Source organism: Monodon monoceros, unplaced genomic scaffold (genome assembly GCF_005190385.1).
Source record: "Monodon monoceros isolate NGI ecotype Baffin Bay Population unplaced genomic scaffold, NGI_Narwhal_1 Super_Scaffold_4, whole genome shotgun sequence".
In the NCBI taxonomy this organism is placed as follows: Eukaryota; Metazoa; Chordata; class Mammalia; order Artiodactyla; family Monodontidae; genus Monodon; species Monodon monoceros.
In genome coordinates, this window is record NW_021703781.1 from 44,576,447 (window position 1) to 44,595,312 (window position 18,866).

The following is an 18,866-nucleotide window of genomic DNA, read 5'->3' on the forward strand; positions in this document are numbered from 1 at the left end:
AAACCCATGTTATACTTCAGTCTCCACTGTTCTGTTTTACACCTACTATCTGTAACAACATAAATTACAAGTTAAAAAGTGATCACCTGGCTGCAGAGCTGGGCATGCCAAGTAGCAATCCATCATCAAGTGGTAAAGCTTATGGGACTGGACCAAACAGTCCCTAAAGGCCTGTCCACACAAACTGTAATGTATATTGCTCATATGTCCAGCATGCCCACCGGAGTCATAATACTGCCCTTGGCAGTACTAGCCTCGTGTGACCAGCTGGTCATTTACCACTTTCTTGTCTAGCCACATTCTCCACAAAACTCAATTTTCTTTGGATGAAACCCCACTCTCCTTTTGCAGTTGACCAGTAAATCCAGATACAGTTGGCCCTTGAACAACGGAGGGGTTAGGGGTGCCAACTCTCTTCACAGTCAAAAATCCCCGAATAACTTACAGTCGGCCCTCCGTATCCACAGTTCCCTGTATCCGTGGTTCTGAACCTGCAGATTCAACCAACCACAGACTGTGTAGTACCGTGGTATTTACTACTGAAAAAAGTCTGAGGGTAAGTGGACCAATGCAGTTCAAACCTGTGTCATTCAAGGGTCAAGTGTACTTTTGCTCTCAAACCATTTAAGCCAAAGGAGTTCCTGAAGGGTCATTCTCTCAAAGCTCCAGAACCGCCAGGAGGTGATTTTTGACCTGGCTTTGCACACTTCCAGGATTTTGAATCTTGAATGGGGCAATTTAAAGATAAACATCTGGAGTTCATTTAATCCAGTAGAGGAATGAAAGCAAGATTCTTAAGCAATTCCTGTTAAAAAAACTTCTGGAGCTTTCAGAGTTCCTAACCTGAGTCCAGTTCTTCAGCTTCCCTCTGATCTTAAGAGCTCCTCATATCCTTCAAATAAATCCTTTATTGCTTAGGTCAGCTAGAGTTGATTGCCTGCGATGGAACCCTAACTGGTACTCTTCACAAGGCTATGACTGTGGCCCGGGAGACGATGCTCATCTCCCTCAGACATGTCTGCAAAGGACTTTGTTTACTGGATGATATATTACCATCCCATTTGAGTATCTTGGTCATTCTTAGAATTTCTGGAAGCTATGTATCTTCAGGACAGTGAGGCATACTCCACTGTGTTCTATTCTCAGCTCCAAATCTTGCATGTCAGTAATTATTTCAATGTTTGGCTCTAGTTTTAAAACTGAGCTGTCATGATTCACAAACCTGTGTCATGATTCACAAACCTGTGTCCTTGATGCATTCCACAGCAGCACTAACATTCACGGAAACTGTACCTCAAAGCAAACAAGCTTTTATCTAAAATTGTTCTCAAGCAGATTTATAACAGTAAATATTAGACAATCACAAAAATATACTCCCAGTTCAGTGTTTTGGTAATGAGACCCTTATGCGGTGTTAGTATTAACAGTGTAAAATTCACACCAGTGTTAACGAAGGAGGTTTTATTTTTACTCACATGCTAAATGGTTTTTTTTAGGTTTGATCTCATTTGCTTTTGGCATCTGTGCTATGCAGGCATACCTTGGAGATATTGTGGGTTTGGTTCCAGACCACTGCAATAAAGCAAATCTCTCAGTAGAGCAAGTCACACAAATTTTTTGGTTTCCCAGTACACATAGAAGTTACGTTTACACTGTAGTGTAGTCTATTGAGTATATAACAGCATTATGTCTAAAAAAACAATGTACATACCTTAAAAAATACTTTGTTGCTAAAAATGCTAACCATCATCTGACAATGCAGGGTTGCCACAAACCTTAAATTTGTTTAAAAAAAAAAAAAAAGCACTATTTGTGAAGCACAGTAAAACAATGTGTATACCCTTACATCTTTTCCTCAATACAATTTCATGAACATGATGACCTGGACAGTTTACGGTACGCGGACCTCTCACTGTCGTGGCCTCTCCCGTTGCGGAGCACAGGCTCCGGACGCGCAGGCTCAGCGGCCATGGCTCACGGGCCCAGCCGCTCCGCGGCATGTGGGATCTTCCCGGACCAGGGCACGAACCCGTGTCCCCTGCATCAGCAGGCAGACTCTCAACCACTGCGCCACCAGGGAAGCCCTAGAGCTGTAACTTTTGACAACATGGATGGACTGAGAGATTGTCATATTAAGTGAAGTCAGACAGAGAAAGACAAATATATCACTTCTATGTAGAATCTAAAAAACAAATGAACTTATTTACGAAACAGAAACACGCACAGACAGAGAAAACAAACTTACAGTTACCAAAGGGGAAAGGGTGGGGGGAGGGATAAATCAGGAGTTTGAGATTAACATATACACACTATATATAAAATAGATAAACAAGAACCTACTGTAATGGAATATTACGCAGCCATGAAAAGAAACGAAATTGAGTTATTTGTAGTGAGGTGGATGGACCTAGAGTCTGTCATACAGAGTGAAATAAGTCAGAAAGAGAAAAATAAATACCGTACGCTAACACATATATATGGAATCTAAAAAAAAAATTTAAAAAAGGTTATGAAGAACCTAGGGGCAGGACAGGAATAAAGACACAGATGTAGAGAATGGACTTGAGGACACAGGGAGGGGGAAGGGTAAGCTGGGACAAAGTGAGAGAGTGCATGGACTTATACACTACCAAATGTAAAATAGATAGCTAATGGGAAGCAGCCGCATAGCACAGGGAGATCAGCTCGGTGCTTTGTGACCACCTAGAGGGGTGGGATAGGGAGGGTGGGAGAGAGACGCAAGAGGGAGGAGATATGGGGATATATGTATATGTATAGCTGATTTACTTTGTTATAAAGCAGAAACTAACACACCACTGTAAAGCAATTACACTCCAATAAAGATGTTAAAAAAAAAAAAAAAGAACCTACTGTATAGCACAGGGAACTATATTCAAAATCTTATAATAACCTATAATGGAAAAGAATCTGAAAAAGATTTTATATATATATAAAATACATAAATATATAAAAAAGATTTATATATATTTATATATACACATACATATCTGAGTCACTTTGCTGTTCACCTGAAACTAACACAACATTGCAAATCAACTATACTTCAATTAAAAAGAGAGAGAGAGAGCGCGAGCTGTAACTTCTGAGACGATTAGGGAACTCTACCTTTGATAACTAAATTTATAACAATTTCAGTAATGAAGGCTCTCTAAATATTCTGTCAGCTCTAAATGGAATGATTCTATGGCTTTATTTGAGGCTTCCAGTTGGTGCTGGGATTTTAGCCATGCAGGATATATGCTTAGCATATCAGAATTCTATTCAATATTCTGACCTTAAGAGAAGCTAAAAAGAGAATTATAAAATATACATCATCGAATTCATTTCCTTTATCCAGAAGAAGCTGTAACCTTTGTCCACAAATAAAACAATTCTAGTTTAAAAAAGAAAAATTCCTACCAACGGAATTCCTACCATTTTTATTCAGGCACACTCAAAGCTTGAGACATCCTCGACTCCAAACCTTCAAGTTATAGCTACTAAGTAATATTAGATTATTGTGGTCATATAGAATATTTAGATTACACCAATCCAGCTATTGATAACATGGTGAGTTCTGCATCACCCTGCAGGTGCAGGGTTGAATAAGAAAGGAGATAAATTGGAAAGGGGATACTGAATTGATTCAAATATTGAGTTTCTAAACTCTATTTTAAAAAGGCCAAGGAATAGTTTGAAACACATCAGACTTACCAGATGTCTTCCAACAATGAGGCTTTTAGAGAAACATCACAGGTGATCATTTCATCTCAATCCCTAGAGTAGAGATCTAGGGATCATGGAAATAGTTTAAGCATGGAGAATACTTAAAAATTGAGCCTGGTCAAACAGATGTGTACATCAGTGTGTAAAAGCGATAAAATAATGTGATAGCAAACATCTGAACAGTACTATGGAAGGCACTATGCTACATGCCTTACATACATCATCTCATTACACACCCTATAAGATGAGTGCCACTGTCACTCCATTTTATAAATGAGGAACTGAGTCTCATTAAGTTACGTGTCTAGTCCACGTATACACAGTTAATTAATAGGGGGCCTGGATTTAAACTCAGGCAGTCTAACTCTAGATCCAGTACTTTTAACTGTTAGCCAAAATGAAATACCTTAGAACCTAGAATCCAATGCATGCCAAAAGCTTACATCAAACATGTCTACAGCAAAGGATATATAACACTAAATGTTCCTTAAAATCATAGTTTCCTCAATTACTTTAAGATATTAAGATGCCTAGATGAGTCATGTGTTGTTGGCTTTCGTTTATTTCTCTAACTTCATTTGATGATTCAAACTATGATAAATTTAACTACTACTATTGGATATTCTGAATTTAAAAGAAGATAAAAAGAAAGGACATGAAGAGAGATATGTCACTCCTATTTTTGATCAGTATGCCATCAGATTAAAATTAAATGACTACTGAAGTTCATACTAAAACAAAATAATGGTTATATACTAGAATGTATGCTATAAAAGTTACACAGCAAGATGAAAACAGTCCAAGGGCAAGTTTTATAAACCAAAACAACCCCAGAAAATTTTACATAACTGAAGAAGACAAAGGAGTAAGTAGAGAAAACTCAATTAAGAGGGACCTCTTTATTACATATTTATAAAATAATAGTATAATATAGTTATTAAAAATGGAGATGAAATATTTTATTTTTGGTATCTTATGTTTTGCATTCAATTTTTCAATCATCTTCACAATTTTTCAAAACTTGAACCTCTACCCCACCCACCATTCAAAGAACAAATGAAGAACAAACTATCCAATGGGTTCTAGTGAGAGACTTAATATCAAAGAAATTAATCCAGTAGCTCATGAATTAAGATTGAGAATTTTCAAAGAAATACAATAAAAACAAAAACTCAGAAGGCACCTCAAGGTCATATTGTGCCATTTTCCTCATGCTGTGTGTTTAAGTGCCTATAACAGAATTCTGGTTAATGAAATTTTGGACAAAAAAAGTGTCATATTTTGTGCACACAGCATCAAATGACTACAGATACAATATGGGGATTCTGCTGTGCATATCTGTACTAAGTAGGGCATAATTTATAATATGCGAAGAAAAAAATTTTAATTACAAAATGGGTATTTTTAGCACATTTAGTAACAGCTAGTTGTTTTAAACTATCATTTCATTTTTGATGACCAAATTATATGTGACCATAATTAAAGAACATATAATTTTAAAATAATACTAATAAACCATGGTTACAACAGAACTGTTACATTAAATGAAGAAAGGAAAGTCACATACATGTACTGAATGGCACTGAGGTTTTTCAAAGCCATTCTTTTGAAAGGCTTTCAGTCCACCTTCACATGTATCAGTTAAAAAAATGTCTCTACTCAGTGTGCTTGCAGAAGGAGATGAAGTCAGTTCTGATCACCCAAGTGGCTGACAAGCACTCAGTGCTGATCACTGAGCAAGTCTTTTGTCTGACTACCCTGACAACCATAACTGAGCCACATCTAAGTCTCTGATGCGGCAACTCCAACTATTCAACTGCACAGAAACACCTCAGAAACACAAAAAACCACAAACAACAACTGAAACAAGTGACAACTAGAAATGGCTGAATCACTGTACCTTTTAGACACAACCATTAACCTTAGTTTTGTGATATGCTATTTGGTACTTTTTGATTCAGTAGTTGGAGTAAAAAAAAGTTTCTGTATTCAAACCTATTTACAGAATGTCAATATAAAATGTGTGAATATATACATTTAATATACACACATGCACGCACGCGCGCACGCACACACACACACACACACACACACACACACACTCACATATCTAGAAACCAGCACTTAGCCATGTCCCCAATTCTCACTAATGACTCAGTAAATCATTTGTTACTTTAAGACCAGCTTAGATGCTATAAGGCTGCAACATATGGCTAAAGAGGTCAAACACAAGCACCCACACTCAGGCTAATTAAATTGTTCCTCCTCATGATTTTCCACAAGTAGTAATACCATTTATATAACAACTATATCTCAATAACTTAGAATTCAGAGTATAAAACCAGTGTCATGAACATATAACTCCCTCACTGTTTAAAGAACACTCCTCCTTCTGTTCTATTTCCACTAATGGTAAGAGGGCACACCAAACTGGATCACATTGAACTGTACAAATTATCTTTACTCTCAATCTAAACAAACGTGAGTTAAAACATTCTGAAATGCTGCATCCTTTGATTTCTTCATCTTTTCAATTGCCCGATGCAGGTCCTGTTGTTGCACAGGTCGAATTTCATCTTCATCATGGCTAAAATGCAAAAAAAAAAACCCACCAAATATTCAAATAATTTTAGAATACATCTCCCTAAAATATTTTACCAAGACTAAAAAATGAAGTCTCTTACCCATCCAAGACCCCAAAGACAACCACAATTTACAGCTTCACGTGAATTCTTCCAAGGAATTAATCTATGCATATAAATGTCTTAAGAGATTTTTAAAAAGCACTTACCAGCAAGAGGTAGGAAGCTAAAATGGCTGGCTATAAACATTATAGCTTGGTAACTAAAATCAAATACTTCACACTAAGAATATAAAGGTGTGAAAGTTGATCTGAATGGATTATAATTCTAATCAAGGATTCAAAAGTTATTCCCATTAAAACTGGAATTAAAAAGTAGCAGTCTTATCATGCATGTGTTTAGCTTTTGATAAACAAAATAAAATTCATTCCTACTAATAAAAACCAACTACTCTAAGTCCTCCCCACTTCAATAAGGAGAAAAATATGATCCAATATATAATATCTCCTTTGTAACTTATAAACACTCAGGAAAAATAATTCAGGGAAAAAGTTATGATAACCTAAGTCCATTACCCAGACTTTTTGCATTGAAATATAACATTTTCAGGGCTTTAAGGACAGCAGAAAAACAGAATTTTTATTAAAATAATTTATTTAAGTAAAATTTATTCATAGGGTTTTTTTTTCTCCTCTTAACATATACAAGAATAAAAATCTTCAGAAGATAGATTCTTGGCTACAGAGGTCAAAAGTATTCCCAATTTTAGTGCTAGAGTAGCTGGATTAATCTGGCAACAAATAAATGGAGTGACCCTCTCCACGAAGGGGCCCAAGGGAACACTAAAGATAGGTCCAGAACCAGTGCAGGCACAGCTCCAAGTTAACAGGGTAGCTTTCACGCAAACCTTTCTATACCAAGAGAAACCTTTTTTGGCAAAGCTTGCTAGGCAATACAATGTAATTAAACACATGAATAAGACAGGCAAATCCAGGTCACTTGGAATGAAAGCCTCAGGAGATGAAGAAGGGAAACTAAGAAACAATGGGGCAAGAGGTACAGAATTCATTCGACACAAGCCCCCAAAGTACACTGGTTTGCTAAGAGTCACGTTAGAAGGTTGATATTTTGAACAGGGGCTTAGAAATGCAGGGTTATACTGGTTCAGGGCAAGCAGCCTTATGGGAAACACAGGACTTTTGTTCATCAGAGCTGCATTATTCCATATTCCAGTTCACTAATACGGCTGGTACAAGATTGGTTTCTCAAGCTCAAGATACTTTGAAACTGGTTTCAAGTTTGCTGTAGGGACAAATGACTTCTTTTTTAGTAAATACATTATTAACAAGTTGAAGTCTAGTCCACAGCAATGTCCCCATAAATGTGAAATTTCTGGAAGACAAGGCACTCATTTCCATAATGTAGAAATTTAAAATACAAAAGCAATCTAGGGATACCAGAGCAGCTGTTCTCCTGGTAGAGATGGGTAAGCTTAAGTTTGTCAGCTTTCTGTAACCCAGCTCATGGATTTCCAGTAGAAATTCAGCTTTTACTTCTTGCTCTTCATTTCAGATGCTTCCCAAAACCACCCTCCCTTGCAAATTCATTTCCAGAATTCTCCTTCAGAAAAAAGGCAGTAAATAACGTTAGGGGAATTTTAAATTCCAATTTACCTTTTTATTCCATAAGCAGAGTTGGTATTATAAAGCAAAATAAAAGGAACTATCCCAAAAGCTCTAAAAGGGTTTGACAAATATTAAGAGATCAACTCTAAATACACATACCTTTCTTCTGATGTAGAATTAACATATTCCCTGACACAGAGGAGGGCAGCATCTCGACACATCTCCTTTAGGTCACTTCCTGAAAACCCATCAGTTTCCTGGGCAACTTCCAGCAGGTCCACATGCCTATCCACCTTAAATAAATATAAAACATGCTTTAAAAAAAATGTAAAATATACTGCAAAAGATATATCCAAACATTCTCAGAATTAAAGAAAGTTAAGCATATTGGAACAGCGTGGGAGGAGAATCAATAGATAGTATTTTCAGTCTCTAGAAGTTTTCTTTTTTTAACCATAAAAGCTTAAAATTTGACATCCAATTTTCAGTAATTGTCATTATGACCAAAACATAAATAAGTCTTACTAGATATATCACAGAGTGATGGGGAAGAATAGGCATTCGAACATTGCTGGATTGACTTTGGTGCCTCTTAGGAAGGTCCCACTTTGACACTTCTTTATAATATAGTCAACATACTTGGCAAATAGCCTGGATCATTAAGTCCTGAGACCTGATTTTTGTAATATTATGATATTACAAAAATCATATTCTACTAAAATATTCTAACCCTCATTTTAACTGTACTGCTTTGATATTCTACTACCTCAACACTAATTCAGCACCTATGGTTTTGCTCCCCAACCTAAGCTTATACAGTCAAGCCAATTAAGTGATCCTCCTGGGCACATAACAGACTTGGGATAGTTAAAAGCTGATATGTAGCTTAAGAAGAGAAAATGAGAAAGAAAAAAATTAATTATAGTAACTACCATGTATTAAATGATTCCTATATATCATTTGCTGTATTAAGTACTTTTCATGGAGTATTCTCATTTAATCCTGACAGGGAAGTATTCTCATTTTCGTTTACAGAACACAGTAAAACCTGCAGAGGTTAAATAAATTGCCCAAGGTCACACCATTGCCAGAGCCAGGGTTTGAACACAATGCAGTAAAGATCCAGCTGTATTTTTTCCCCCAAATAGATAACCGTTTGTCTTAACATTTATTTTCCCCAAGTTGACTGGAAATGCCATCTTCATTTGTTACTAAATTCCCATTTGTCTTTATGGAAGACCCCGGTGTAACTCTACACAAGGACAAGAGACTTGGAGGTAAGACAACATGGGATCTACTGTTAACTCTGCAACTGTGACCTCACATGACAGTGTTCTCAGTCCTAAATGTGGAGATTAAATAAAGAGAAATCACATATTCTTTGATAAAAAGAAAACTGCACCCAGAAGGTAGGTGTGGAACAGGCAAGGAAAATGGTAGACTACATATAGATAAATCTAAGCTTTAATATATAAAAACAGTAATAATAATCATTTAATTTGGGGTAAAGAACTAAGTAGCACTAAAAGAGAATGTGTACCTTCCAAATGACTAGAGGAAGAGGGAAAAAGGAATGAAGAACACAAGAGCAACACTAAAGAACGAAGGACGGGTGGGGAGGTAGGGGAACTGGAGGGGGAAAGGGGAAGGTGTGGGCAGGGGGTGGGTGGGGGGAGTCCAGGGAGGAAAAAAAAAGCATAATACATGGAAAGCACTAAAATAAAAAAGAACAAATGCAAATTTATCAGTAATCACCACAAACACAAACAGAAATAATTACATAATGATAAAAAATAATTCACCAGAAAAATATAACAAATGGACAAACCTGCAACAATACTGGGAGATTTGTAACAACAATACTGGGGATATAAGACGATAAGTTCCTAGGGCTAGTTATAGTTAGAATCTGTGATCTAATGTACAAACATAAAAGCTGACCAACTGATTACAGGCATTCTGTATAATCTGGATATTAGTCCTTTGTTGGTTATAGGGTTGCAAATGTTTTCCCTGTGACGTGTTCTTGGACTTTGTTCACGGTATCTTGTCTTACTTCAAGAAGCCTTAAGTCTGATTACAGTCAGACTTTTCTATTCTCTTTGTAGTTTAAACTTTTTTGTGTGCCTCAGAAACTCACTTTCTCTATAGTTTGTAACAGTGAAAGAGAAAAAATAACCTACACCTGTACCTGTATTATGTATCTATCCACAAACATTTATGGAACTGATACACACAACGAACTTCAGGATAGTGCTGAGAGTTCTCCACAGCAGGATACCAATGATGGTGTGGGGTGAGGGAGCGGGGGAGGGGCCGACATGAAGCAAAATATATTAAGATCGGGCTTCCCCGGTGGTGCAGTGGTTGAGAGTCCGCCTGCCGACGCAGGGGACACGGGTTCGTGCCCCGGTCCGGGAAGATCCCACATGCCGCAGAGCGGCTAGGCCCGTGAGCCATGGCCGCTAAGCCTGCGTGTCCGGAGCCTGTGCTCCACAACAGGAGAGGCCACAACAGTGACAGGCCCGCGTACCGCAAAAATAAAATATATATTAAGATCACCTTTTAAATCCAGGTGCTAGATTTAAAGTTATTTGCGTGTATGTCTAAAATAAAAGACCTTCCAAATTATTCTCCGAGATGTTAAAAATTAGTCCTCCTCCCTCAAAAAATCAACGCCTCCACCCTATCCTTTGCCTTCTCCTTTGTTGGGCCACACTATGTTCTAATTACTCACAAATCTTGTGCATGACAGGGTGATAAAGTCACAAAGATGAACAAAACAAGTATAAGAAAAGAATAAACAGAAAATTCCAGTCATTGGGGGAGAAAGATTAGTAAACAGAGATAGCATTCCATAATGGTTAAGAGAAAGGCTCCATCACTACTTTGCTATGTAAACCTGGGTAACTCATTATATAACTTCTCTGGATTTCAGTATCCAGAGACGTGTAAAAGAGTACTAATATGTACTGCCTAGATGAATTGAGGATTAAATAAAACGATGTGTATCTGACCACAATGCTTGGCATACAGCAAGCACTCTAAAAGCAGCCCTTTTTATTTTAAGATAATGGCTCTAGATAAACTGTGAAGTAATGAGAATTATTTTTATTAGGCAAGTATGAAGGCAATTCCCAAGTTAAAAAAAGGTTTTGAGTACTGGGAGCAAAATAGGAATAAATTAATGAACGTCCAAAATAGCTTGAAAGAACAGCACTTATTTGTGTGCGGTTATTCACTATATCTGCCATTGACTGTACACTGCATGATAATCAAAGCATTTTACATATATTATTTAATTTAAATTCTCAAACCGACTCTATGAGATTGTTGGCATTATCTCCGATTTCCAAGTGAGAAAATGAAGCACAGAGATGCTAACAATATTTGCTCAAGGTTACACAGTAGGAAATGGTCAAGCCAGAATGGGATCCTCAGGTCTGTCTCCTAAACCCATGCTTGTTAACTATTCCCGCTGTTCCAGAAAATATATAAATTCAGGTTAGTCTGTATAGGGAACAAAAACTATCCTTACTGCAGTGTCAGACATGATACTTGTTTAGATATAAATGTTATTAGTTCTAATTCTTTCATACTTAAAACGTTAAGCCCAAACCAGTATACTATCTTTTTTAAATGAGTGGGTTTTGTTAAGGATCTATCAATAAAGAATTGTGAAAGACTGAAAAACAGTATCATTTCAAAAGCTTCATTCTTTTCTTCAGAGAAGGAAAAACTCAAAATATAAAAGTCTAGCCATCTGTTTGCATCAAAAACTCTAATTCTGCTCAGGAATGTATACGCATGATAATGCTCATCTTATTAAATAAATGTGTGCTACTGATTTGAGGCATCTTTTAACAAAATTACATTAATTTCTTTCATATTCCATTGAAGTAACAATATGCCTCCAGCATATAAATACCAGCTAGTAGGAAATGAGACATTCCCATGTCAGCAATTATCCAGAGAGCACTCATATTCTGCATCATAAAACTGATCAGACACTAATTCTTTGCACTTTCATAAATAACAGAATGCTAAAAATTGTACTAATGACAAATGTAATTCTAAAAGAATTTCTAAAGATACTACTGTTTAAAAAAAGCAGAACACTAAAATCAAAGTTTAAATTAGGCATAATGAGTAGTGTCTTAAATTTAAATGCTAAAGTTTAATGGCCTGTGTAAAGTATGGCTATCATACGAGACAAAGAGCTTACATCTCATAATTTACATTCATCATCTATATATCAATGACCTATATCACGTATATTTACACTGGACCACATACATGGGGTTCAAAAATGTTAACTTCCAGCCACACTTCATTAAAAATTTTTTTAAATAATTGTATTAGTTAACCTGAAGTCTCCACAAAATTGTTCACAACTACCTTGTAATGCCTGTTAAACTTCTAGCCACATCATAGCCATTCTAATTCAGAAGATCTTGTGAACTCATTTAATCCCCTTTGTTTTCTTCTCTGTTCATCAATGCCTATCCTTATCAAAGGTTGACCAATGGAGCCTGTTTTATCTAAACAGTACTACAACTACACAATGTCTTCTTGAAAGCAGTAAACAAATATTCAGTTAAAAGGCAAAATGTAATTTGTTGATTTCTCATTCATGGAGGACAGGAGTTCCTTACCCAGAATATATGAAAGGTTTTAGGAATTTCCCTGAAACTATACAAAACATTTCAAGTATATACGCAGTTTTTAAAGGAAAGATGACATAGCTTTATCTCTTTATTAAAGGGCTCTATGATCCCCAAAATGGTTAGTAACCAATGATCTAATCTCTGTAATTTGTTAGACACTTTAAACGTTAGCAAATAGCATATATGTTACTTTGATATATTGTAAAGAAATAAATGAACAGAACACCACTGAAAGATACAAGACTTGAACAACCAGAAAGACATAAATGCTTCTGGAGAAAGAGTCAACATCAAACATACCTTAATTCTCTTAAATTATGATCCACCAAAAACACGAGTGTTTGTTTTTTTTCTTGAATAAGACAAATTAATTTAAAATTCATACAGAAAAAATAGCATACCAAGAAACTGTGGGCTGGGGGACACCAAGAGGTGTCTAGCCCTACCTGATATTAAAACTTACAAGACCTTAATAATTAAGAGTGTGGTGGGGACTTCCTTGGTGGCGCAGTGGTTAAGAATCCACCTGCCAATGCAGGGGACACGGGTTTGTGCCCTGGTCCAGGAAGATCCCACATGCCGCGGAGCAACTAAGCCCGTGAGCCACAACTACTGAGCCTGCGCTCTAGAGCTCACGAAGCATGACTACTGAGTCCACGTGCCACAACTACTGAAGCCTGAGCACCTACAGCCCGCGCTCCACAACAAGAGAAGCCACTGCAAAGAGAAGCCTGCACACCACAATGAAGAGTAGCCCCCGCTCGCCGCAACGAAGACCCAACGCAGCCAAAAAAAGAAAAAAAAAAAAACAGTGTGGTGCTGGTGAATAAACACAGAAAAGACCAATGACCTGAATTCAAAGTCCAGAAACATAGCCAATACACACGAGAATTTAGTATATGATAAAGGTGGCTTCTCTAATGAGGAAAGGATGGACTATTCCAAAAAATGGTGTTGGACAACTGGGTATCCATTTGGAAAAACAAAAGCAAAATTCAATTCACAGCACACATCATACATCTGGATAAATACCAATTATAGCAAAGATTTAAACGTAAACCATAAAACCATAATGGACATCCAGATATTATGTATCTCCTAATGAAAGAATATAATTCTACCCAAGAAGTAGTCCTCTCTCCAACTGAACCTAATCTCATCCAGTCTCTTGATCCAACTACCAATTTTAGAGGAATTACTGCTCCTTGTATAATCAGCAAAATTCAGACTATGGAAAAATTTGGACAAACCTAACGTGGTTTTTTCAACAAATAAACTGAAAGGGGAAGAGGGAAAGGACGAGAGACATGAAGGGAGAATCTATCGTCTATAGATTAAAAGAGATTTAAAATCTGAAATAATTGAAAATTACACACTTTATATGGATCCTGAGTCAAATAAAAACATGGTTTTAAAAAAAAGACATTTAGGAGACAACTAGAAATTTGAAGAGACTAGAAATTCAATGATAGTAACAAATTTATGTCATTTTTTGCTTAAGTATAACAATGGTAATGAGGTTAGGTTAAATAAAGAAAAGAATCCTTTCTTTTAGAGCTATAACTAAAATATTTACAGATGGGAAATGATGGGAAAACATGGGAGGTAAGGAAGTAGACAGGGTATGGATGAAGCAGAATTAGCCATGGGATGATGGTGATTCAAGGAAGCATGAAAACCACTGAAATATAAATATGCCTCACTACAGGAAGCTATCTGGTTTCTTAATTTAGATAGCAAGTTCAAATAGCGAGTTTACATATGAAATTTATGATAGTGAGGAATACCATGTTATTAAAATATACTTGGTTACAGAGTTTTGGAAAAACAAGTAGCAAGAGCTGGAGAATATGGAAACTTCCTTTACAAACATGGTAGTGGAAAAGGACTTTTAATTTAGATCAAAACTTAGAAGCCATAAAGGGGGGGAAAATCCAGTAAAATCAAGACAAACTAGGAAAAAATATTTTCAAATCATATAAACAAAGGGCAAATCTCCCTAATACATTAGAGTTCCTACAAATCTACAAGAAAAAAAAAACATTCTAATAGAAAAATAGGCAGAGAATATGAACAGGTATTTCACACACACACACACACACACACACACACACACACAAATTCTAGAGGCTCTTAAACATATACTGCTCATTTCATCCCTCAATGTAAATTAAAACTATAATGAGATACCATTTTCTACCTATCATGTTGGCACAAAGTTTCATAACATTCTGTTGGCAAGGCTATAGGGCAAGAGGCACTCTAACACTGCTGATATAAGAGTAAACTGGGGGACTTCCCTGGTGGTGCAGTGGTTAAGAATCCACCTGCCAATGTAGGGTTCAATCCCTGGTCCAGGAAGATCCCACATGCCTGTGCGGCTCAACTGTTGACCCTGCGCTCTAGAGCCTGCGAGCCACTACTGAGCCTGCGTGCCACAACTACTGAAGCCCACGCACCTAGAGCCCGTGCTCTGCAACAAGAGAAGCCACTGCAAAGAGAAACCCATGCACCGCAACGAAGAGTAGCCCCCACTTGCCGCAACTAGAGAAAGCCTGTGCGCAGCAACGAAGACTCACGCAGCCAAAAATAAAAATAAAATAAATTTTTTTCAAAAAAGAGTAAATTGGCATGAAGAATTTGGCAACTACTACCAAAATTATAAATATCATACCCTTTGATCTGGCAATTTTTCTTCTGGAAAATTCACCCTACTAATATTCCTGGCACAAGTGTGAAATGACGTATGTACAAGGTTATTCAATGCAGCATTTTTATAGTAGTGAAAGACTGGAATCAACCCAAATGTCCTTCAATGTGGCACTGATTAAATAAATTATGATATATCCATATAATGGAATCCTATGCAGTGCAAAAGGAAAGAAAAAAGAGAGAGAGAGAACAGAACGAGGAAACCATATGCTAATAAGGAATCTCAAAAATAAGAGAAAAGAGCAACAGAGAACACTGGATATGGCTTATTAATATGGCTTATGTAGAAAAGGGGAGAGGAGTAACATTACATTCTAATTTGCTTGTATAGGAATAACACCACCTGAAAAGATACAGAAGAAATATAAGGGAGATATGAGACTTTTCCCTGTATACCATTTAATATATGTATTTTAATTTCTAAAGCGTGACTATACCACCTATTTTTAAAATACAAACGATTGAAGATTTTGATTATCGTACCTTCTTAATTCTAAATTCCAACTTCAAAAAATATTGCAATTAAATAAAACCCAAAACCTCCCCATACTTCTCTGCAAAAACAAATGTATCTTATATAACAGGAAACCAGTCTGAAAAATATCAAAGAGGATTTTAATCTGTAGATATGAAAACACATGGCTTTTTAAAAAGCAAATTACCTTTAATTAGTTCAAATATGCCGTAATAATTGAGTTGTATGAGCAGCCAAGAGTTACAGTAATTTACAAGTTGAAAGCTACATTATTCCCAGGTTCCTTTTTCATTTCTGTCTAAAATGATTTTATGAACATAAATATTTTTATATTTATAGGATGGGGAAAAAATGTAATTTTCTACTTACATTTTCATTTTTCAAGATGAGTTTCAGGATTGCTTCTCTTTGTTTTAGAGCCTAAAAGCAGGATAATTTCCAGTTAGCATTTTTTAAAAAAAGGATCAACTAATTTTCCTAATATTTCTTCCTTTCCTTGTAAACTACCTGACAATACCTATAAGAAATGACAGAAACTCTGACAGGTCATGGAAACTTTTGACTAAAGCAAGGTCTAGATTCTAGACTCTAGATTAATCATTTGTAGTTGTCTTACTGAACTGTATCTTCTTATTCTGAATCCCCAGTGCCTAGTACCATATCTGGAAAATAACATGCCCTTAAATGTTTCTTGAGTGAGTAAATGAATTCCTATGACTACCAATGTCTTTCCTCTACAGCTCTGCAAATCTCCTTTTCGTAATTTAGGAAACTTCTGAAAACTCACTGCTGCCATAAAATTTTTTATCAGTAACTGGAAGAGACGGCAATCATAACTGCTTGGTTCTTCCATTTAGCATGTAACTTCCATGTCAACTAATTTATATTAGTGAATTTTATTTAGTGTTAATAGCATATTAGTTTATATGCTTATATACTGCCCCTGCAGCAATGCTTCATATTACTACAGAATAGAAGCTTTTATAGAATACCTTACATATACAGTAAATATGAATGCTTTTAAAGATTATTATGGCTGAATTCATCCCTATTCCCACAACCACTGAAAAAAACAGAGCCGGTTACAATGAGTACCAAATTAAATAACCTGAAAAACAAAACCAAACTGCTGTTTCTGTAATTCAAATGTGTTAAGTATGAAGGTTAATTTGGTATGATAGGCAATCACCAGCAGGTACTTTTTGTTAACAAGCATTTAACTTGGAAAGGAGTTTTAAGGTAAGGTTAATCATACACTTTGGTTTTTTTTTTTGTTTTTTTTCCGGTATGCGGGCCTCTCACCGTTGTGGCCTCTCCCGCTGCGGAGCACAGACTCCGGACGCGCAGGCTCAGCGGCCATGGCTCACGGGCCCAGCCACTCTGCAGCATGTGGGATCTTCCCGGACCGGGGCATGAACCCATATCCCCTGCATCGGCAGGCGGACTCTCAACCACTGCGCCACCAGGGAAGCCCCATACACTTTGTTATCATAGTTAAACAGTAAGAAAAAAAATTATGCTATAAACTGCGTCTGTGTGTTCACTAAAAACAGAATGAAGAGGGGGATTATAAAAATCCCAGTTTCTACATTACAGGTACGCAAATTTATGACAAATTTGAAAAAAATCTTTTACAACCTATTTTGAACTCATACAAAAATATATTAAACTTGCAACTTTAGTAAAGGCTACTTTCCATGCTGTTGTACCCTATGTTCTATTCTACTGTACATCAAAACCCTTTGTTTGCTCTTAGACTATAAGCAGAGATTCTATCAATATAATCTTTACCTTCAGAACCACTGAGGTGAACTGATTATCTCTAAAAATATTCTGATGTCTTGGTAACAAAATAAGATCAAATATCTTGTGTGAAGCATACAAAGTTGATCTAATCCTTCAGCAGGCAGCCTTTCCAGCCTCATCCCCACCTACTTTCCTTGATGCCCCCTAAGTGAACTATCCCCAGAAGTCACCATTAAATATGTGCTTCCACACCTCCTTGCCTTTCTTTATTCTGGTAGAAAAGCATTTCTCTGCTTCACTTGACTGTCAAATTGCTACCATCTTTCATCCTTCAAGGTCCAGCTCGATTCTGTAGGTTTCACTAACTCCTCAGACAGAATTATGTTTTCATCATCATCTCAGGTCCTCACAGTTCTTTAAGCATACTTTTGTAAAGTACACTTTTTTTTGGCCACGTGCCACGCAGGATATCTTAGTTCCCCAACCAGGGATCGAACCCACGCCCCCTGCAATGGAAGCATGGAGTCTTAACCACTGGACCGCCAGGGAAGTCCCCATTTTACATTATTTATTTTTGTGTCCGGCTCCCCTGCAATACAGAGTTCTTTTAGGACGGGGCCACGTTCTATTCACCAGAGCCTGGCAGGTGTCTGACACATATTAATGCTCCATAAATATTAGTCATACTAAGTACATTTTCTAGTCTCCTATATCACATTAAAAAATCTCTGCACCGAACCATCAGGTAGATTTTCTAACAGACTGCCTAAGTAAATGTATACCCTCAGGGGAATCAGAGGCTGCAGCAAAGAGCCAGCCAGAGTAACTGTGCAGAGGCCATAGCCACCAATTTCAGGAAACCATGTTTACTGCTACAAACTGTTAAGCTGAAGAATATAAAATGGGGCAAATATTTTTAGGCCAGAGATTTTAATTCTGAAAGAAGTGACAGTGTAAGTTCTTCTACATAGCAATATATGTGACATGCTGATTGTATGGTGCATATAGTCTATTACTAACCCTGTTTGTTTTTTCCTCCTTTAATCTAAAAGCAGACAAAATTCAGGATTTAGGGATTTTGTGCAAAAAAGTATCAAGTTTTAATCCTCTACTTGAGGGTACTTTTAACTAGCAAAAAAGAATGCTAGAAGAAGATACTTACTACCAGTTCAACACCACCCTCACATTTGCATTCTTATGTTAAAGTGTAATATCATAGCTACTAGTTATTCATTAATCCTGCCACAGGAAAGCACTGCCAATAATTAATCAAATAAATACCAGGTGTTCTTCCTGTCAGGCCTTCAGAATGGTTCTTTAACCCTAAAACCCT

The 18,866-nt window shown here is 36.7% G+C and overlaps 1 protein-coding gene across 1 annotated transcript in view; it reads right to left on the reverse strand.

The window, feature by feature from the left end:
- Window positions 1–3,012: 3,012 nt before the first annotated feature.
- ATAD1 (ATPase family AAA domain containing 1) overlaps window positions 3,013–18,866 on the reverse strand; it is a 56,086-nt gene continuing 40,232 nt past the window's right edge. Inside the window, exons 8-10 of the mRNA XM_029245713.1 lie at window positions 16,157–16,207; window positions 8,093–8,226; window positions 3,013–6,313 (exon numbers count right to left, since the gene is read on the reverse strand). Of these exons, the coding sequence (XP_029101546.1) occupies window positions 6,193–6,313; window positions 8,093–8,226; window positions 16,157–16,207 (306 nt within the window). The 3' untranslated portion in view covers window positions 3,013–6,192. The remainder of the gene's footprint in view (window positions 6,314–8,092; window positions 8,227–16,156; window positions 16,208–18,866) is intronic.